Source organism: Tyto alba, unplaced genomic scaffold (genome assembly GCF_018691265.1).
Source record: "Tyto alba isolate M040663 unplaced genomic scaffold, T.alba_DEE_v4.0 Super-Scaffold_20000042, whole genome shotgun sequence".
In the NCBI taxonomy this organism is placed as follows: domain Eukaryota; kingdom Metazoa; phylum Chordata; class Aves; order Strigiformes; family Tytonidae; genus Tyto; species Tyto alba.
Genome location: NW_024881293.1, coordinates 2,474,267 through 2,494,716, shown reverse-complemented (window position 1 = coordinate 2,494,716; position 20,450 = coordinate 2,474,267). Strand labels below are relative to the sequence as shown.

Below are 20,450 nucleotides of genomic sequence, written 5' to 3'. Positions count from 1 at the left end.
CAGCCTGGGGCAATGCGGGGCAGAGCCCGGGGCACAGACTGGGGCAATACAGGGCACAGACTGGGGCACAGCGGGGCAGGGAGCGGGGGGCATGGCCTGTGCTCAGCAGGGCATGGAGCAGAGCGCAGCCAAGGTACAACAGCCCTGTGCAAGGCAAGGGCAGAGCCCGGGGCACAGCCAGCTGTGCCTTGGGCACGGCGGGGCATGGAGCACGGCATGACCCCTGTGCAATGCAGGGCACAGCTGGGCACAGCTGGATGCAGCCAGCACGGACAGCGCTGCCCTGGCCACGCTCTGGGTCGTGCAGCGTCCTGGTCGTGTCCTGCCTGCAGAGCCAGCACCCTCCTGCCCCTCTTCCCATCCCCTGTGATTCCTCATTTGCTGCAACTGCAGGAGATGAGCCAGGGCTGCTTTTATTTCGCTGGGGCACAGGCAGTAATGCCCAGCCCAGCGCTGGTTGGGAACTGTAAGACATTTGTTTTTCATTGTGCGTGATTAAATTAATAGTACAATCAGCAAACAGCATTACTCCGGAGGCAGAAAACTCTCCAGAAGCCCCCCAGAACTCCTCTCTGTCTTCATCCCTACAAATGGAATAAATTGCAAGAAAAACAAGCCAGAGAGAAACAAGCAAAGGACACACTCAGCATAACTGGCCACTTCCAGCAAATCGTCTAATCTGAATTAGCTTATTAATAATGACGCCCTTCCTTTTTGCTTTTGCTTCTCATCTACAGCTGAAGAATTCAGCATTTTCCCAAGCAATGATTTTGCATTATTCAGGAGTGGTTTCTGCACCAACAAGCCCGAGCTTGAGCCACGCATCAAACCCTTCTCCACCTGTGAACTTCCCCCTCGCGTATAGCGATATCTGGACACTTTTTTTTCTAATAACAGGGAATTTCTATGATTTGATTTCACCATTTCCCTGGGGCGAGGTGTGACCGGCATCTGCAAATCAGCGCTGAATCAGATGTGCGAGAGGAACAGGTAAACTTAACACTACAAACGCATTTCCCATTGCATCGTCCCCAAAAAGCTGCTTACACACTGGGGAAATTGGGGGAAACCCATCCTCCCCTGCTGCCGAAGGGCAAAGGCTGGTGGCAGCCGTGCTGCTCACACCTTCTTCAGGTCCTCGGGGCCGAAGGAGAGAGGCAGCAGCTCCTCCAGCCTCTTGACAATATAGGTGCCATCTGCTCTGGTCAGGTAGATGTCCCAGTCCGTGCCAAACTGGAGAAGAGGGTAGAGAAATGCCCAATGCAAAACCCACGCTTCTTCCTCAAATTGCCCAAATACTCCTTCTTTTTGGCCAGGTTTGCAGGGAGCATCCCCCTCTCTACTGTATATATTTTATGGTGTCTTTTCAGCATCACCTCCCCCAGAGGGTATTTTGGGCTCAGATCCTGTGGTTTTGCCCCCTCAGGTGAGTCCTGGTGCCTCCAAACCTGCTGAATCTGGCCTTCAAGCTGAGCCCCTCAACCTGTTAAATATTAACCACCCAAAAATGCGCTGGGGGTGCTGGGGTGCCCGCGGGGAGGAGGGAGGTGAGAGCGGAATGGGCTTTGCAGGGAGTTCTGCTTTTGCAGAAAAACCCCCCATTTTCAGTCTTGCCAGAGCTTGGGGTGATGGCTCCAGGACCAAACTCTGCACTCAGCAGTTCCCAGGAGGAATAAAATCCCTGAGGAGTTAATGGATTGCCACCCGTGGGACAGGGGGGAATACCCCTTTCCCAGCAGATAGTGCAATTTGAGGAGCCTGGAGCTGGCCCTGGGGCTGGGGGGCTGCAACCCCCCCATCTTTGCACCTCCAGCTGTTTTGGGGGATGATGCCTGGGGTCAGAGGATGCTACGTGGGGTCAGGAGACACGGGGGGTCCCCGCACGAGCCGTCACCTCTCTCATCACTTGTCTGCAGGCGCCGCAGGGCACGATGAAGGTGTCCCCAATGTCACTGTCAAAGGAGAAGGGCACAGAGCTCAGTTTTGCCACCAGAGGGGAGGGGGGGACACCTGCAGAAGACCTTCATGCACCAGTAAATACGGAGCCACAGCAGATTTTCCCCCACAATTCCTCAAAACAAAACAAAACAAAACAAAACAAAACAAAACAAAACAAAACAAAACAAAACCAAACACCAAACCAAGCAAAACCTGCCTTCCCCACCAAAACGCTCGGGCTGCTGCGGGAGGAGCTGCCCCTTGGGCACACAGGGGGGGTTTCCCGCTGGCCCCCCAGCCCATCCCTCGCTGTCCCGGCTCTCCGGGCACCCTCACCTGGTGATGGCCATGGCCTTGAAGCTGGTGTGTCCCTCGGAGATGGCTTTCTGGATGGCGGTGCGCTCGGCGCACACCCCCAGGCTGTAGCAGGCATTCTCCACGTTGCACCCTGTGGGGAAGCCCCCAGCACCCGCTCAGACACCCCGAACCCTGCCAGCTTCCCTTCCAGGAGACTTTTTTTTTTTGGGGGGGGGGGGGGGGGGGGGGGGAGGGAATTTACAAAGAAAAGCAATTTTCCGTGCGCACTGCCTCATCCCAGGCTCCCACCAATGCATTTCCCTCTTCCCCTATTTATTTCCCGTATTTTCCCATCCGCCACGATCTTTGGCTCGCGCTGGGATGGCGGCTGCCAAGAGGAACCCGGCGGGCGGGGGACGGACAGACGGGGACCAGCACCCCACACCGACCCCGCTGCACCCCCATGCATGGCCAAAGGGTTGTGGGGAGGGACCCCAAAACCCCAGGAGAGGGTCGCACAGCCCCAACTTACCGGAGAAGATCTCCCCGCCGGCGGTGAGCAGCGCGGCACCCACCGGGAAGCGGCTGTAGGGGCAATAGGCGCAGTTTTTGGCCTCCCGGCTGCGACGCAGCAGGAGCTGCAGGCGCTCGCCCTGGGGCTGGCCCGGGGGGGCAGTGGGGGCCGGGCGCTGCCCGCCACCCTCCATGCCTGAACCCGCCTGCCCTGCCCGCTGACGCTGCGGTTAAATATTTCCTCGCCTGGAAAATAGGCTGGCCGGCCCCGCCGGGATAACGCCCCAGCCGGGAAGCATCCCTGGGGGCAGCCCTGACCCCCAAAGCATCAGGCTCAGGAGGTCCCGCGTCCCCTCCCTGCCTGCTGTCTCATTTTTTTCCAATTTCCCCCCTTTTCCCCCCCTTTTTTTTTTTTTTTTTTTTTACCTCCTCCACTCTCTATCCCAGCAGAGTATTTTGCCGCCGCCGCTTCAGTGGCTTTTTTCCTTCCCAGTTGAAAACTGGTTGCACGGCTCCAAGGAAAAATGTCATTAAATTGCTTCTGGGGTTGAGGAACAACAGCTCCTGATCAGTGAGATCAAAAATAAATTAATTAATTTCATTGAAACCAGAAAAAAACAATATATATACACATCCCATTTTCCCAGGTCTTTTAACTATCAGGTAGCAAGGAAAGCTGGCTGAAGCAGAGGCACAAAAGCCATTTTCAGGATGGCCTCATGCTACTCAAGCCCAAATTTGGTTCAGCCGGTACTTCCGTGGGAATCAGCCTACACAGGGTGAAGGGCTCCCAGGATGCCGACTGATCAGCAAATTGTTCTTTAATTAAAGATATCTCTTTTTTTCCTCTTGCTGGAGGAGCTTAATGCCCCGTTTTCTGGCTGCAAGGACAAGTGTCACAGCCCCCATTGATTTATCACTGGGATTTTTGTCCAGTTTGCTGGATTTTGGGAGGATTTGGACCTTAGCCTCTGGTTTTGCCAGCAAATCTTGCTGCTGGGTCAGTTCTGTCAAGCCACAACAGGCTGGGACGCAGCGCCCGAATTGGCAGCAGCCTCTGATAAGGTGTAAATGCCAGGAGCTGAAAATGGAGCACAGGGCAGCGAGAACACAGACACCCCGAGAAATCAAAGCTGGGATGCTGAGATCAGTATTGTCCCAGAGGATAACTGGATGACCCACCTTTCTTGTGCTGTTCACCCTGGAACCTAATGATGACAGTTAGTGACTTGTAAGGGCAGTCAGACAAGTCAATAGGCAGCTAGAGGGGAGGGATTGGCAGCCCTGAATCACCTCAGAGCCCTTTTTTCAGCTTTTGAAGCACAAATCCTGGTTGTTTTTGCGTCTCAAATGAGCTGCAGATGTTCATGTGCCCCTCACTCTGTTACATGGCATAATTTCTCCAAAACCTGGGAGAGAAAAGGAAAACCAGCCCCAGGGCAGCTGGTGGGAGGCACTGCAGGAGCAGACCGGAACAGGGGCACCCCTCTCCTAAATAATGTGGGATCTATAAATAAATGAGCTTTTGGGGAGGGTTTAAACCTGCCCTGTCCATATGAATGCCAAGGAATTAAATGAAGAGTCCTTACCTCTGTCGATGAGAGTGAGAACAGAAATAATGAGAGATGGAGGCTGGCGTGGATCAAAACCTTCCTTGTTTGCACTAATTCACTAACTGCCACCTCCCCAAAACCATCCTCACGCCGGGAGCAGGCCACACACCCCGAGCTGCAGCAGAAAAGCCGAAAACCACACAAACTCATGCATTTTTTATTATTTTGGCAGCAAAAACCTACGAGGCTGCCGAGGCTGTGGCAGGGAGAGGAGCAGGGCCTGGCGCTGCCTGCCTGCGAAGCAGCTATTTTAAGGTTGCAGTTGCTTCGCTCAAGCCGTAGAAAAGCTGGGAAGCTGCTGGGAAATGGCTTCCTGCTCCCTGCAACACCCCACTCAGGTTTTCCTCCCCAAACGGACTAAAATTGGGGGCACATGCTGTTATTTTACCTCTTTCTCCTCCTCAGTTTTCAGTCCCAAGGCAGCTGAAGCATCTTTGGGGGTCCCCGAGCCTGGGGGTCTCCCTGCTGTATCCATAAGAAGCCCCGGGTGGTAAAAAAAAAAGGTGGAAATTAGGGAGCTGAATACTGAACAGCTTCAGACTCCACTGCAGGGCTCAAATCTGACAGGCAACCCCACAGCGCTCCCCAAAAATCCTCACCTGGCTGCACCATGGGGAAACAATATTTTATTTTCCCCAGAGAGAAGCTGTCCCAGGGCCTCGGCCAGAGTTAAAAGCAACAGGTTAAAAGCCAAAAGCTCAGCCCAAGAGGTGCAGCAAGGAGGTCTGGCTGGCTTGGCAAATAATAGGGAAAAAGGGGGTTTCTGGAGTAAAAAATGCCAACAAACCTGCAGGATCGGCGAACTCCAGCACACACCCCTCATGCAACGCTGACGTTTGGGGGAAAAAAAAAAAAAAAACAAAAAACAACAAACTCTTTTCTCATTCCAGGGTGAGGAGCCAAGATCCAACCCTCCCCAAAACCATCCCCGCGGGATCCTGCCCTGATTTCCCCCCACCCAAGTGAGCTTTGGCCCCGGGGCTCTGTCCGCTGCACGGGTGGTGGTGGGGGGGGGGGTGTTGTCTTTATTTTATCAGCATCTTTATTTCCCTGCCCGAGCACGAGCGCGGCCGGCGGCGTGCACGGCGGCGGGGGGTGTCCGCCGGCAGCTCCCCGCGTGCTCGGGGAGGTGGAGCAGCCCACGGAGAGCCGCGTCCCCGCAGCTGCCGTCCCTTCCCGCAGCCGCCGTTCCTTCCTTCCCGCAGCACCTCCTCGCCCGAGCGGCTCAGCATCCTCCGTGGGCAGACGGCAGCGGATACGGCAGCTCCATCCCCGCCGTACCGGGGTAGGGGATTCCCCCCACCCCGGGTTGGGGGGGGGGGGGTTGTGGGGATACCCCCCCAACCAGCTTTGGGGTCCGGGACGGAGAGGAGGGGGGGGGGGGTGGGGGTGTCCCTGTGCTCGCAAGGGGGTCATCGGGGGGGTCGTCGCGGCAGGCTCGGGATTAGCGGAGGCGTGCGGGGCGGCCGGCGGGGCCCCTCGGCGGAGCGGGGATGCTGCCCTGGCGCCGGAGCAAGTTTGTGCTGGTGGAAAATGAACGTAAGTGCAAAGGCAAGAGCCTGGGGCCGGGGCTGAGCTATGCCGCGTTGCTGGCCGGCTTCCTCCGCTCCTGCCCGGACCTCCTGCCCGACTGCCCGCTCGAGCGGCTGGGCAGCGTCTTCCGCGGCAAACGTCAGAAAGTGGAGCTGAATAAAGAGGACCCGACGTACACGGTGCGGTACCTGGGCAACGCCGTCACCCTGCACGCCAAGGGCGAGGGCTGCACGGAGGAGGCGGTGGGCAAGATTTGGGCTAAGAGCGACGCGGGGGCCGGCGGGGCCAAGATGAAGCTGACGTTGGGACCCCAAGGCATCCGGATGACCCCCTGCGAGAAGGGAGCCCGCCGGCCGGGCCACGCGTACCTCCTGCACCGCATCACCTACTGCGCCGCCGACCGCCGGCACCCCAAGGTTTTCGCCTGGGTTTACCGGCACCAGGTGAAGAACAAGGCGGTGGTGCTGCGCTGCCACGCCGTCCTGGTTTCCAAAGCCGACAAGGCACGCGCCATGGCCCTGCTCCTCTACCAGACCTCCGCCTCCGCCTTCAACGAGTTCAAGCGCCTCAAAAGGCAGAACGATTTCCGCCACGTCCAGCAGCAGCTCCTGGGCGACGCCATCGTCCCCTTGGTCCCGCTCCGCAGGCTGCTCAACGCCAAATGTCCCTACCGCCCGCCCGCCGAGAGGGCCCGCTGCGCCCCTCGCCTCAGCTCCATCCTGGAGGAGGAGGAGGAGGAGGCCTTTGGCAGCGGGGCGCCCCGGGGGGACGGCGGCCCCGGCGAGCGTGCCGCCGTGCTGCGGCTGGCCAGGGAGATGCGGGGGTGCAGCCTGCGCGGCCCCCGGCCCCCGGCGTGCTGAGCAGCGGGGTCGCCCCTTTTCAGGGGAGGAGGTGCCCTCCCCGCGCCCCAAGATGAAGTCGGACCCTCCTCGGGGACCAGTCTGGACCAGGCAGTGGCTTCACTTGCAAGGAAGACCCTTGGGGGAGTGGGTTTGCACCCCAGGACCGCCCCCCCCCCCCCCAAACCTGCTCTTGTGCCTCCTCCGCAGCGGCCATAATAAAGTTAATGTGTGTTTTCTGCCATGTAACGGCGCCTGTGTCTCGCCTGGACCGAGCCCCTGGCAAACGGGAGAGGAAACGTTAAGCTCAGCACCAAGGCAGTTTTTTTTTTGGGGGGGGGGTGTTTATACCAAATTTACCCCTCAAAAGGGAAGCCAATTTGGAGGGGGGGGATGCATGTGTGTGTGTGTTTTAGCTGCTGGGTCCCCAGCGCTTTCTGCACCCTCCCTGCGGCACCAAGTGCTGGCAAGAGCTGCTCCGCGTAGTCATGGCAACTCGTTTTTTTTTTTGGTTTGGTTTTTTTTTTTTAAATATAGAGCTGGGGGGGGGGTGGGGGGCAGCACAAGGCCACCCGCACCAGGGAGGCTGCGATGGGGGTTTGGTCCCTCAGACCCCTGGTGAAGAGCAGGGCTTGCCCACAGCCCCCACCACCCACCCCAAAAGCAGCGCCAAGGCCCTGAAGATCAATCATTTACCAAAAAATTACTATTTTTTTTTTTCCTCCCCTTTTTCTGCTTTCATGGAATAATCAATAGTAAGGGGATGGGGGGGGCAGGCAGGGTCTTGTGCGTGTGTGTGTGTGTCCAGCACAGAGCTGGCAGGGCCTGGCCGCAGCCCTGCGTGGGGTGTGGGAGAAGGACCCTACAAAATGGGGCTGGGGGCTGCGTCCCCCTGTGCTGAGCAGTGTCCTCACAGTGTGTGTGGGTGGGGGGGCCCGTGGGGGGTGCTGCTGCCTCACACCCTGGTGAGGGGGTGTAAGTACTCCCCCCCCCATAGGTGCTATAGGGCTGGGGTTTGGGCACATCCCAACACCCCCCCATCAGCCCCGGGGAAACAAGTTTCACACTCCTGACCTCCCCCCAAGCTTTGTGCAGGGCTGGGATTTGGGCTGCCCCCCCCCAAGGCTTTTTTTTTGGGGGGGGGGGGGCATTGGGGATGCTCCCCCAAGGGCCCTGGTGCTATTAGTATTTGAGGCCTGCCACTAAAATGCTAAGAGGCGGTTGAGACTTGGGCTAAGCCCCCCCCCCCCCCAAAGCCCAGTGGGGCTGGAGCTTTGTGTGTCACCCCCCAAGACCCCGGCTGGGGGGGTGCGGGGAAGGACTTGTATCTCTCCTGCTCCCCCCGCCAAGACCCCGGGGCTGGGATTCACCTCCCTAAGGCCCTGCGGGTCTGGGGTCTGTCCCGCCTCCCCTTGGCAGACCCTGTGGGGCTGGAATTTGGGTTCCCCGGTCCCCCCCCCCCGCCAACAACCGCCCCCCCCCGCCAGCCCGGAGCGGCGGCCCTGGCGGACCGCGTCTCTATGGTGTCCACACCGCCCGCCAGAGCGTCGCGGGAGGGGGTTACGTCATCACCGGGCGCCGGCGGCGGCCCGGTTGCCGCGGTAACGGCGGCGATGGAGGGCGGCGGGCGGCCCTCGGCCGCGCAGGCCGCGCTGCTGGTTGCCAGCACCGCCCTCACCGCCCTGGTCTACTCCGTTTACCGGCAGAAGGCCCGCGTCGCCCGCGGCCTCGAGGTGGGTGCGAAGGGCCCCTCCCCGCGGGCCGGGCCCGGGCTGGCACCGCGGCCTGGTGCCGTCGGTTGAGCCGCGGCCTCCGTTTCCTCCCCCTCAGGGCGCCAGGAGGGTCCGGCTGGACGGGGACCTGCGGACGGTGTTGCTGGAGGCGCCGGGGCGCTGCGTCCCTTACGCGGTCATCGAAGGTAGGGACAGAGCCCAAAGCGGGGGTGAATCCACACCCCCCCTCGCCGGGTGGGCTTCCCCCCCCAGCCCCGCGGCTCTGTGCCCATCAGCTCACGTCCCCCCTATCCTGCCGGCTCAAAACACGAGCTCGCAGCTCTGCAGCCCCAACCCGGCTTGTCCAGATGTGGGTTGTGCTCGCTGTAGGCAAGAAGCTGGGCAGGCCGTTAGCGAGCACCTCCCGTGCTTGTGGGATTTATCTTTCAGGGGCGGTGCGGTCTGTCAAGGAGACCCTGAGCAGCCAGTTTGTGGAGAACTGCAAAGGCGTCATCCAGAGGCTGACCCTGCAGGAGCATAAGATGGTGTGGAACCGAACAACCCACCTCTGGTACGTCCCCGGTGAGGTGCCCCAGACCTGGACCTCCCTCCAGCTGCCGAAACGGGGCACGTCGGGCTGTTTCCCGAGCCTGTCGGGGCTCCTGGAGGGGCTGTGGGTGAGGAGCATGGAGAGCTGCCCGAGGCGGGCAGAGCATTTATCGGCAGCCCCGCGCTGTTGTCACCGCAGTGTAGTATTTCCCGAGGGAAATAGCACCTTCCAACCAGAAACTCAGTTCAGGGTGATCCCTGAGGGTGGTCCTGAGGGGCTCCCCGAGGCTCGGCTAATTGGATCATAATGATTAAATTTGTGCATGTGACAGGCAGCGCCTCTCACAGGGAGGGGAGGGGGATGAGGTGGGCTGAAGCACTCTCCCGGCACCAGTGGAAGCACTGAGAGGAGGGCAGAGGGTTTCCTGCACACGCCAACACTGCCTTCCAGTGAGTCCCAGCCAAATAAATTTTGCTCGGGGCAGGGGTTGTCTGGCAGTGTTGTTCCCCCCCCCCCCAAAAAAAAAGCAGGTCAGCCCATGTGGTATTTCCCTGCCGGCCTCAGGGGAGGCGTCAACGCTCACGTTCGCTTTATCCCCTTCTCCTTCCCCAGGAATGACTACGAGAAGATCATCCACCAGAGAACCAACAGCACCCCCTTCGAGCTGGTCCCTCAGGAGGAAGGCGCCGGCGTCGCCGTCAGGGTGATGAAGCCGCTGGACGCCGCCGAGCTCAGCCTGGAGACGGTGTATGAGAAATTTCATCCCTCCGTCCAGTCCTTCACCGACGTCATCGGCCACTACATCAGCGGGGAGCGCCCCAAGGGCATTCAGGAGACGGAGCAGATGCTGAAGGTGGGCACGGCGCTGACGGGGGTGGGAGAGCTGGTCCTGGACAACGCCACCATCAAGCTGCAGCCCCCGAAGCAGGGCATGCCCTACTACCTGAGCGCCGTGGATTTCGACACCTTGCTGCACAAACAAGAATCGAACGTTCGGTTTTGGAAAATCCTCACCGTCGTTTTCGGCTTTGCTACCTGCGCCGTCCTCTTCTTCATCCTACGGAAGCAATACCGGCATCATCGGGAGAGGCGGCACCTCAGGCAGATGCAGGATGAATTCCGGCAGGCCCAGGAGCGCCTGATGCGCGAGATGAGCGCGGAGGGCAGAGAGACGCTCAAAAACGCCTGCGTCATCTGCTTGAGCAACACCAAATCCTGTGTTTTTCTGGAGTGTGGGCACGTTTGCTCTTGCAAGGAGTGCTACCGGGCTCTCCCCGAGCCCAAAAGGTGCCCGATCTGCCGGCAGGCCGTCACCAGGGTGGTGCCCTTATACAACAGTTAAATTTCAGGGGCTGGAGAGGGAGCTTTTGGCATTAAAGCTGCCTCTTCCAAAGGGGTTTTCTCACCTCGCTGCTTGAGTGGTTGATTTTGGGGAAGGGGAGGGAGCTTGAGTGAGCGGGGTGCTTCGATTGGGGCGCAGAGCCGCGTCTTAAAAGGTGATGATCCAGCTGATCAGGGTTCCTGTTGTGCTCCGGAGGTTTTGGGGGCAGGAGACAAGGAGCCCTCACAAAGAGCTCAAAGCGCTCGGCTGGGAGATGCAGTTTCAAGCTCCTCTCTTAAGCATCGGACTCTCAGCGTTTGCATCGTGATTTAATGAAATACCCAGCGTATAAAAAAATGTTGTGAGAAAATAAAAAAAAAGATGTGTTACGGCTTCTCTGAGGCTGCAGAATTCAGGCAGTCCTGGCTGCGGGGCCAAAGGGAGCAGGGTGGGCTTTTGGGCGTGAACACAGATAATTTTGTGATCATCCACAAAATCAGGTTGTGACCGTATCACACCGGGACGGGGGGAGGTGAAAACACCATGGCTGATTGCTGCGCTTGCTTGAGCGGGGATAGAAAATGGGATGTAAAAGTAATAAAACAGGACAAAAAGTGCGTTTGTGTGGGATCATTGCGTGAGCCTGACGGGGGTGAGGTGCTCCCCCGGGGTGTTGGTGCTTCGTGGTAACCACCGGTGGCACGTGGGGTGGGATCCCGTCCCTCTGTGCAGATCCGGCACCGCTCACCCCATCCCCTTGTCCCCAACTCAGCCGGTGCCAAACCCCCCAAACCTCCACACAGAAAAGGAAAATCCCCTTCCCCAACTCCCCCATTTTACCATAAATCACGTGCTGTCACCGAGAGGGTTAACAAACCTGAAGCAACGGTTTAATTAACATTTGCTGGGGAGGGCGGGAGTTTTTAATTAGAGAAACGCTGAGGGGAGTGGGGGGGGGGGGGAGCCCCTGGTTGGGGAGCCTGGAGCAGGAACAGTCGCACCCCTGGGATTTGGGGGAAAACCCTCCGCTCCACCTCCTGCCTGCGGGCAGGCAGAGCCACTCGCGTCTCCCTGAGGGCTCCCCGGGCCCTGGCGCGTTGAAAAAGAAAAGATTTTCTATGGAAAACTGGTGAATTTAACAAAGGAACGGGTTATTTCCTTGTTAAACGTTAACTAGAGCGGCGGGGCGGTGTCCGGAGGCCGCCTCGGGTGTGGGGCACAAAACCCACCGGTTTAATTCCGCCGCGGGGCCGCGTCCAGCCCGGCGCCGGCTGTAGATGGCGGTGGCTGCCCGCCGCAGCCAGGCTGCCTGCCAGCGGGAAAAGCCAAAATCCCGGGGGGAAAAACCAGAATCCCGGTGGGAAAAGCCAGAATCCAGCTCGCTGGCGGAGACATCCCTCCTCTCCCCGCGGTTATCGCCCTGCCTTGCCCTTTGCGCCCTTCTGCTGCTGCCAGAAGATAAAAAAAATATCTCCTTTTAGCAGCAGCTCAAAGTGCACCGGGGAAAAAGAGAAATGAATAAAACCGAAACCTCCAAGACTTTCCCCGAGGGATCGGCTCTGCCAAATCACACACCAACCGCTGCCACCTTCCCGAGAGTGTGGATTTAAGAATGGACCAGCTGAGACCCCTGACTCCTTTTCTCAAAAGCAATTTTCTGCTGTAAAAATCATACAGGAAGACTTCTTCTTTTTGTTTCTTTTTTTTTTTTTTTTTTGGTTTGTTTTTTTTTCTCCCTGTGCCTTATGAAAGCTTTGCCTTTCCCTCCCTGGCTGCAGTTTCCTGGGGACCAACCACCCCAAAAAGCCTCGTCCCCTCGACGGGGGCAGCAGGGAGGTCACGGTGCAGGATGCGGCCTCGAGCCCAGGGAATGGAGCCGTCACGAGAAGCCTAAAAATACAATTTTTTTTTTTTTTTTTCGGGGGTGGGGTGGGGGGAGGCTGTGCTTTCCCCGTTACCTTTCGCCTCCTGTTTTCAAGCTTTCCCCCGTGATATCTCGGGCGTAGACGCAACCTTATGTAAGGAGCTGACAGCTCGGGGGCGTGCGGGGGTGCGCGGGAGAGGGGCTCGCGCGGTGCCGGGAGCTGATTTCAGCAAAGGAGAGGTTTGGAGATGGGAGCAGCCCCGGGGCAGCGCGCCCCGGCCTCACAGGGTGCCCTGTCCTTCCCGTGCCCCCGTCCCGCCCGGCCCCAAAACCAGCTGGGCTCCTGCTGCTGGAAAAATCCGCTGGCGGAGATGTTGTAACCCAGCCTTGTGCAAACATTTTTATTTTATTTTTTTTTTGCTCCCAATCCCACTCTCCCCCCAATCTACTTTGCAAGGGATGGACCAGGAATACCCAACACCCCCCCACACATAGCTGTGGTGTTCCCCAAAACAGTAGCCCCAGCTTTCCCATCTCTCCTTGGCCGGGCTGGCTCGCTTCGCCGGGCAATAACCCCGATGACTCGTGCTGCTGAGGCAACACTGTGGGAAAAACCCCATGGAAATCTCACAGCAACCCAAAAGCCCCCCTGCAGTCCCCTGGGAAAGGCTCTTGAGGGGGCCTGGGGACCCACAGCCAAGTGGGCCCAGACTGACACACACACACACACACCCCCCCCGGCTCCTTTCTGATGGGCTCTGCAGGCCTGATGTGGGGCTGAGCCTGTGCTCCCGGGGGACAGGCACTGGGCTCCCCAGGGCTGCTGTGGGGCAGCCTGGGCTCCCCAGGAGTGGCTGTGGGGGAGCCTGGGCTCCCCAAATGCAGCTGTGGGGCAGCCTGGTCTCACTGGCGGTTGCTTTAGGGCACCTCCAGGCTGTACATGGATACTGTGGGGCATCTCTGGGCTCCTTGGGGTTGCTCTGGGGCAGCTTGGGTCTCCTCAGAAGTGCTGTGGGGCAGCCTGGTCTTGCTGGGGGGTTGCTGTAAGGTTCCTCTGGCTTCCCCAGGGATACTGTGGGGCAGCTCGGGGCACGCGGGGGATGCTGTGGGGCAGCTCTGTGCTCCCCAGATGTGGCTGCGGGGCAGCTCCAGGCTCCCCAGGGCTGCTGTGGGGCAGCTTGGGCTCCCCGGGACTGCTGTGGGGCAGCTCCAGGCTCCCCAGGAGTGGCTGTGGGGCAGCCTGGGCTCGCTGGGGGTTGCTTTAGGGCAGCTCCAGGCTCCCCAGAGATACTGTGGGGCAGCTCAGGGCACCCGGGGGATGCTGGGGGGCAGCTCCGTGCTCCCCAGATGTGGCTGTGGGGCAGCTCCAGGCTCCCCAGGGCTGCTGTGGGGCAGCTTGGGCTCCCCGGGACTGCTGTGGGGCAGCTCCAGGCTCCCCAGGAGTGGCTGTGGGGCAGCCTGGGCTCGCTGGGGGTTGCTTTAGGGCAGCTCCAGGCTCCCCAGAGATACTGTGGGGCAGCTCGGGGCACGCGGGGAATGCTGTGGGGCGGCTCCGTGCCCCCCAGATGTGGCTGTGGGGCAGCTCCAGGCTCCCCAGGGCTGCTGCGGGGCAGCTCCGGGCTCCCCGGGACTGCTGCGGGGCAGATCCGCCGCGGGTCCGGGCTCCGCGGGACACGCCGGTGGGGCAGCCCCGGGGATCCCCCGGGGTGCGGCGGGGGGGGGGGGGGGGGGGGCAGCCCCGCCGGGGGCGGTGCCGCTTGCCGGGGCGATGGAGGGGGGCCGTGCCGCTCCCGCCCCGTCCCGCCCGGTCCCCGCCTCCCGCTCCTCTATCGCCGCCGCCGCCGGAGCCGCCGCCGCAGCCGCGGAGCCGCCAGCAGCGCCGGGCCGGGCCGGGATGTGACGGGGCGGCCGCTCCGCGCCTCGCTGCGCCCGCTGCCCCGGGCCCGCGGGCCCCGCGCCCCCGGGAGGCTGTCGGGGGGCGGCGGCGGCGGCGGGCCCCCCCCCGCCGCCCCCATGTCGGAGGGGCCGCCCTACGGCGAGGGGCAGCTGGCGGGGGACGCGGCCGTGGGGCAGCTGCCCTTCCCCGTTCGCCTCCGCGGCCCCGACGGCCTCCTCGCCGGTGGGCAAGGCAAACGGCCCCCCCAAACTGGGGCAGATCGGCCGCAGCAAGAGAGGTGGGTGCCGGGGAGGGGGGGGGGGGGGCGGTGGGGGGGGTGGAGGGGGTGCACCGGGACCTTCCCGGGATGCAGGGCACCGGCAAATTGCGTGTGTGTGTGGGGGGGGTCCCCGCTGGGGGACCGGGCTCCCCGCGGGGACAGCGTCGTGTCCCGGGGACCTTCGCCAGGGGATGGAGCGCCGAGCGCCTTTTTGGGATGCAGGGCGCCGGGGAGCATCGCCGGGGACAGGGCACGGTGCACCGGGGATCCCCTGGGGGTGTCGGGCATCGTGTCCTGGGGGACGTCCCCGGGGTGTAGGGCAGCAGGGACCTTCCCCCAGGGACGGGACATCGTGCCCCGGGGACTGTCCCTGGGGTTTAGGGGTGAAGGGACCTTCCCCTGGGACAGGACATCACGCCCTGGGGACTCCCTGGGGGTGTAGGGGTGAAGGGACCTTGTCCTGGGGACCATCTCCGGGGTTTAGGGGCGAAAGGACCCTCTCCAGAGACAGGACATCATGCACCAGGGACTGTCCCCGGGGTGAAGGGACCTACCTTGGGGACAAGGCACTGTGCCCCAGGCCCTTTGCTGGGGCGTAGGGACCCTCCCCAGGGACAGGGCACGGTGCAGCGGGCACCCCGGGGGCTATCGGCCACCCCAGGGATGCAGGGACCCCCCCAGACCCACCTCGGGGTGACCTTGGGCGAGGGGAGCACAGCAGCAGAGTATTCATCACAGTTATGTTGGTTTTATTTTTTTTTTTGTTGTTTTTGTTTTTTTTTTCTGCTTTCCAGTGGTTATTGAAGATGATAGAATTGATGATGTGCTGCAAAATCTCTCGGAAAAGGCCCCTCCCGGTGTTTAAAGCCTCCCCGGGGACGCTCGGCTGAAGCCAGGGAGGGGGCCGGGGAGCCGGGGGGGGGGGGGGGGGGCAGGATCGGTTTACAATGGCACAGGTTATTGGCAAAAAATAAAAGCCCCCCCCCCCCCCCCACCGCAGCGACCGCGCCGAGCAAGCACTTGGAGAGCCGTCCTCGCCAGCCCGCAATCCCCCACCGCACAGCAGCACGGCCGGCCCGCCGGGAGACGCGCAGAGGGGAGGGCGGCGAGCGAGACGCAGCCCGACGACAAATAAAAATAATAGGAATCGTAATAAATTAAAAAAAAAAAAAAAAAAAGAAAAAAAAAAAGAAAAAAAGTAATAATTGGAAAAATAATCACCCACCTCAACCCCCCCGCCCCAACCCACCGACGCGAGGGATGAACGGAGGCGTCACGCCGCGGGGCTGAATTACTCGTGATTTCTTTTCACGGTCCGATGAACCTTGCGTCACGTTAGACCGGGGGGTAAGAGGAAAAGGGGCAGCGAAAGATGGGGGGGGGGGGGGGGGGGGGCCGGCCCCCGGGGTCTCCCCCCGGCCAGGGTTGTTCCCAGCGGGCACCTTGTTTACATTATTTAATCTTGCAAAAATGAATCCGTGCACTTGGATGTACCATGCTATCCCTTTCCTTATGATTTTTTTATGTTGATGTCTTTGGATGTTGGAAAATGATATAAAATATATATATATATATTTCATTTCAGTCATGTTTTAAGGTTCTCGAGGGGAAAAACACAACTTTTATAAAGGAAGGGCCTAGAGGAAGAATTGCTGGTTTATTTTTTAAAGCTTGTACTTCTTGGTTGCTGTAAGCAAAGGGACAGATTTTATATGTATGGGGGGGCGGGGGGACGCTCGGCTTTTCTAACTACCATGCAGTCTGTAGTGTGGGTGATCTTGTTTTTTTTTTTTTTTTTTCTTATATTGTGGCAGTTTCCTCTCTTTAATAGACTGTATTAAAAAAATATATATATATAAAAAAATCTAATGTAATCACAAGAGTGCCAAACACTTGGAGATGCCGGAGGGCAGTGATTCCCTCCCCGAGTCAAGCAGCACTCGGGGCTTTCCGCTCTTTCTAGGGCTCGGTCGATCTCTCGTGGGGTTTTCTTTGACTTCTCTTTTCTAATCTTTCTTTTTAACTATTTTGCATGACGTGCATAAAAAAAAAAAAAAAGGGAAAAAAAAAAAAGCACCTCTTGCGCGAGGGCTTCGTTTCTTGTTTCTGTTTGCGACTGACTGACAGACCTCAAGGCAGGTTTTCTTTCCTCCTTTTCTTAAATATTGTGTATGTTGCACTTTTATCCACTACACAGGGCTATTTCTGCAATGTCCAAATAAAAAGGAAAATGAAACAAAATGGGAAAAAAAAAAAAAATGCGCATCTGCCATGCTTTCCCGCGTGCTGCCGGGGCCCAGCGCCGCGAGCATCCCTCCCCACCCACCTAAATAATGCCCAAAATAACCGCGGGAAACCTCGCCGCCCTCTGACACGTCCCCCCCGCCACCGGGGTCGTGCTGCGCCCTGAATAATTAATTCTCATTAATACTTATTTATAGGATTTTGTTCGTTGGTTTGATGGGAAAACGCCTCCGTGGCACAAATTTCAGGGGAAAATTCAACGCGAGGTCCCAAAAGCGGCTGCTGGGGATGGGGACCCAAAAAGGCACCGGTCCCTTTGGCTGCTGGGGAAGCCTGTGGAAGATGGGGGGTTTCATCCCAGTGTTTCCTCCCTTCTTCCCCTCCAAACCCCAAATCCTGGCTGATTCCCTGTGAACGCCGTCGTTAATCATTGCCCGGGAGCGGGGCAGCGTTAATAAGAGCCGTTATCGCTCCCACCTGCATGACCGAGGCCACGAGCAAACCTTTGTGCTGGGGGAATAAAAATATGATCACGCCAGGGGAAATGGGTCCCAGGGACGGGGTTTTATTGCAAAGAAAATAATATATTGCAATAAAAGCAGCATGCCGCTGAGCAGGGCTGGTGCTGCTCTGTGATGGCCGCGGCGGGGGGAACAGGCTGATTACTTTGGGGTGGGACAGGGTGACAGTGCTGCCCAAACACCCCATTTTCGGGGTGCCAAGGCTGCAAAAGCCTGCACGGCGCTCCCCTCCCCAGCACCTTCACTACTTATTTCTCTGTTCTTAATGCACACAGGCTCTCGTGGGTCCAGGGTGGGATGGGCAGATTTCACTAAAGCACTCCCTTGAAAAATCCCCAATTATTTTCCCCAGCGGGTTCAGTTCCAGGGGCGCAGCCACACGGGTGGGACTCAGTGGACACCTTGGGCCTCAGGATTTTCTATTCTGGGTGACCTGATGCACCTGCAAAGCATGAGATGGGCCCACCAGAGGGATTTTATTTCCCCCCAATCTAATGGGTTTTGTCCCAGGCAGCATCCGGGTGCAAGCCCATGGCTTTGGGGAGAGCAGGCGCAGCTCGCAGAGGAGCCGAGCATCCCACATCTGCGGAGGCAGCAGCGCTTGGGGGGGCTCACAAAACACATAACCACGGGCTGGATTCGGCACTTGGTTAATTAGGTTTACCAAGAAAGCCCCTGTTTTGTACTAAAGCCTGATCTCTGGGTCTGCCAGACCCAATTTCCCACTTTGTCCCATGCGTCAAAAAAAAAAAATCTGAGCACCCAACCCCCCCTCCAAATCCCAGATGTGCCAGATTGGGTGCTGCGGGGATGGGGTCCGTGCACGGCCCCTGGAGCCCCCCAAACCCCCTCGGTGCCTGGGAGAAGCCGGGGATGAACCAGAGCAAGCCTGAAGCCCGAGGGGGAAGGGAAACTGAAAGAAGAGGAGATTCTGCTAAATTATAAACCGCTCTTTTATATGCATCTTTCATGCACAGCACATAAATAATGGAGCAGGAGAGCCCAGCACGCCAGCAAGCTCGCTTACGGGGAGGATGCGGGATGGAGGGGTGAGAAGAGAGGAATGCAGGATGGATGGTGGGGAAAGATGTGCCCAAGAGGCCGAGCCGGGGATCCCCTGGCCACGCATCGCCAGGAGGTGATATTCTGAAGGAGGATTTAAGGATTAAGCTGGCCACGGGGCAGGAGTTTATTGCATACATTATTTAACAGATGGCCCAACGCAGGCGGCCGCCTGCCTACGGTCTCCCCGGTGACCTTGGCCAGGAGATGCCGGGGCCGGGCAGGGAGCCGGGTGCCACTGCCAGGCTCCGGTTACGGGGGCCGGAGAGAAAAAAAAACCCCAAGGAGCCAGCACCCAGCAGCTCCAGCGCCAAATCCCCATGGAAACTGACAAAAAAACCCACCCAACCCTGGCCCATATGGGCTGCTTGTTTTGGCAGTGTTGGGGAAAAAAAAAAAAAAAAAAACAAAAAAACCACAGAGGACAAAAAAAAAAATAATAAAAGAGCCATTTGCAGGTTTATTTACCAGAGGAAACTCGGCACCTTTGGAAGAAGCAGGGTGCTGGAGGGATGAGTGAGGTGCAAAGGTCCCGGTGGCACCCAGAGCACTTTCAAGATCCTACTCCCAAAGGCACTTTAATCCCATTTCTCCGGAGATTTTGGCACTGAGGGAAGCTGCTAAAATATTTGCTCCCCCAGCAAAGCCAGCCCCAGCCCCTTACGCCCAAGAGCCAGGTGGGTATTTTTATCCATCTCTAAAGCCGCTCATTTTCTGCAGGCTTTAAATCCCCACAGTAATTGCAGTGTCAGCACTTTGCAACAAGTAAGCCCCCCCCCGGGGATGACACCAGCCCCGGGGAGCTCGGCGAAGTGGATGCCCATTCTGGGGCTGTGTCAGTGTCCCCACCACTCCTTTCCCATGTCCGCGGAGCAGTTTGCAATAACCCACAGAAAAACACCCCAAAAAGCTCAAGAGCAGTGGGTTGCAGCCAGGGCGAAGCAGAGCATGGGGCAGTGGGCGAACCCCCTAAAGCGCTTCCCCCAAAAGGACACCCATGTAGCAACTGCCCAAAATAAATATTCTTTTTTTTTTTTTTTTTTTTTCTCCACCAGAACTAGGGCATGTTAAACTAGGCCAGCGCTCCCCTGCAAAGTGATTTATTTATCATGGGGGGAGTGAGGAGGGACAGCGTGGGATGGGGGGCTGCAGAGCCATGTGTCCAGGGCAGGGATGCTCCATCCTGCCCCCAAATCCCACAGTTTTGGGGAAGAAAATGGGATCAGTTTTTCTACTTTTCTTCTTAGAGAAAAAAAAAAAAAAATCACAATTACGCAGAAGGGGGCAGTTTTAGTGACCTTCGGTGGGGGAAGATATGAAGATGGTCATTTTAATGGTGTCAAACCGCTTTTGATCCATTCGCTCAAGACTGCTACTGTTTTCAACCACGTGTGAATAATGTTTTATATTGTGGTGTTACCAACATAAAATACTCTTTAGCAAAATGGAAAATGGATAAAAACATGAAAGAAATCTTACCCTGCAGAAAAAACTCCATTTTTTTCCCCCGTGCAGGAATGAAAAAAAAAAAAAACAAAAAACAAAAAACCAGCAGCTGCCTGCTCCCATGCTCGAGATCTCTGTGCCCATCCCTGCCAGGCGATGGGGCTGGCCAAGGGGCATTTGGGGTGCAGCACCCTCCTGATGGGTGCTCCTCCATCAACTGGGGACTCGGGGCTTCTTATTTTTTATTTTTTTTTTTCTTAATTTCCCTATGCTTTTGGGTTTCACTCTGGAAGAAGGGCATCTTTCAGTGTGGACCTGACCCACTGCTTGTCCGGGGGATTTTGGGGGGGATGCAGGTCCCCCATGGCTGGGCTCTTTGTCCCACAGCCACTAGAGGCCACTGAGGTTCTGTGATCTCACCTGATTTATTCACCCGGGACACCTTTGGACACCGACATTAGTACCCAAAAGGCTAAAGCAGGCCGGGGGGAGGGAAACATATAATTCAGGGAGGCAGCAAAATTGGGGGAAAACAGGGCAGAGGAGGGCTCGTCCCCAACCACCATCGGTATCCCCAGGAGCATCCCCACCCTGGGACCCCATGGATGAGGGGAAAAAACACTTTTCTCACCCCAAATCTGCTCAAGCCACTCAGCTACCCAGGCCCACACTGAGCGTTAGCAGGATTTTCAGGTGTCCTCCCGCTGATGCAGAACATCTTCGGAGGACAGGGAAACACTGCCAACTCCCACTGCCCCACGTGCAGTTTCTCCTGGGCAGGTGCTCAGTGGAGCCAGGCACACCAGGAATTTTTTTTGGAGGGGGTCAAGCAGCTGCTCCC

General features: G+C 58.3%; 4 protein-coding genes across 5 annotated transcripts; 3 read left to right on the top strand and 1 right to left on the bottom strand.

The window, feature by feature from the left end:
* Positions 1 to 388: 388 nt before the first annotated feature.
* CDA (cytidine deaminase) lies at positions 389 to 3,059 on the bottom strand. Of its 2 annotated transcripts, XM_042794727.1 has the most exons (5): positions 2,768 to 3,059; positions 2,275 to 2,386; positions 1,895 to 1,952; positions 1,126 to 1,233; positions 389 to 584 (listed from the first exon to the last, which is right to left on the bottom strand). In XM_042794727.1, exons 1-5 carry the CDS (start codon positions 2,940 to 2,942, stop codon positions 579 to 581), a joined length of 459 nt encoding a protein of 152 aa, XP_042650661.1. In that variant the 5' UTR covers positions 2,943 to 3,059; the 3' UTR covers positions 389 to 578. The 2 variants fall into 2 exon arrangements, with proteins under 2 accessions (XP_042650661.1, XP_042650660.1); XM_042794726.1 differs by having other exon boundaries at positions 389 to 1,233; positions 2,768 to 3,058.
* Positions 3,060 to 5,074: 2,015 nt separating this feature from the next.
* Positions 5,075 to 6,982, top strand: FAM43B (family with sequence similarity 43 member B). Its single transcript, XM_042794725.1, has 3 exons — positions 5,075 to 5,323; positions 5,567 to 5,646; positions 5,798 to 6,982. Exon 3 carries the CDS (start codon positions 5,855 to 5,857, stop codon positions 6,752 to 6,754), a length of 900 nt encoding a protein of 299 aa, XP_042650659.1. The 5' UTR covers positions 5,075 to 5,323; positions 5,567 to 5,646; positions 5,798 to 5,854; the 3' UTR covers positions 6,755 to 6,982.
* Positions 6,983 to 8,302: 1,320 nt separating this feature from the next.
* Positions 8,303 to 10,933, top strand: MUL1 (mitochondrial E3 ubiquitin protein ligase 1). Its single transcript, XM_042794724.1, has 4 exons — positions 8,303 to 8,466; positions 8,564 to 8,651; positions 8,896 to 9,016; positions 9,608 to 10,933. The coding sequence occupies exons 1-4, from the start codon at positions 8,347 to 8,349 to the stop codon at positions 10,335 to 10,337; spliced, it is 1,059 nt and encodes a 352-aa protein (XP_042650658.1). The 5' UTR covers positions 8,303 to 8,346; the 3' UTR covers positions 10,338 to 10,933.
* Positions 10,934 to 14,011: 3,078 nt separating this feature from the next.
* On the top strand, positions 14,012 to 15,514 carry CAMK2N1 (calcium/calmodulin dependent protein kinase II inhibitor 1). Its single transcript, XM_042794728.1, is given in 3 exon segments — positions 14,012 to 14,316; positions 14,318 to 14,354; positions 15,131 to 15,514. Coding segments are annotated over 3 exon segments (231 nt in total). The 5' UTR covers positions 14,012 to 14,193; the 3' UTR covers positions 15,202 to 15,514.
* Positions 15,515 to 20,450: the final 4,936 nt, after the last annotated feature.

Coding starts and splice junctions, on each gene's coding strand:
- MUL1 (XM_042794724.1), top strand. CDS start 8,347: ATGGAGGGCGGCGGGCGGCCCTCGGCCGCGCAGGCCGCGCTGCTGGTT. Junction 8,467..8,563: donor GCGTCGCCCGCGGCCTCGAG/GTGGGTGCGAAG, acceptor CCTCCCCCTCAG/GGCGCCAGGAGGGTCCGGCT. Junction 8,652..8,895: donor CCCTTACGCGGTCATCGAAG/GTAGGGACAGAG, acceptor TTTATCTTTCAG/GGGCGGTGCGGTCTGTCAAG.
- CDA (XM_042794727.1), bottom strand. CDS start 2,942: ATGGAGGGTGGCGGGCAGCGCCCGGCCCCCACTGCCCCCCCGGGCCAG. Junction 2,387..2,767: donor CGGCGGGGAGATCTTCTCCG/GTAAGTTGGGGC, acceptor GCTTCCCCACAG/GGTGCAACGTGGAGAATGCC. Junction 1,953..2,274: donor AAGGCCATGGCCATCACCAG/GTGAGGGTGCCC, acceptor CTCCTTTGACAG/TGACATTGGGGACACCTTCA.
- FAM43B (XM_042794725.1), top strand. CDS start 5,855: ATGCTGCCCTGGCGCCGGAGCAAGTTTGTGCTGGTGGAAAATGAACGT.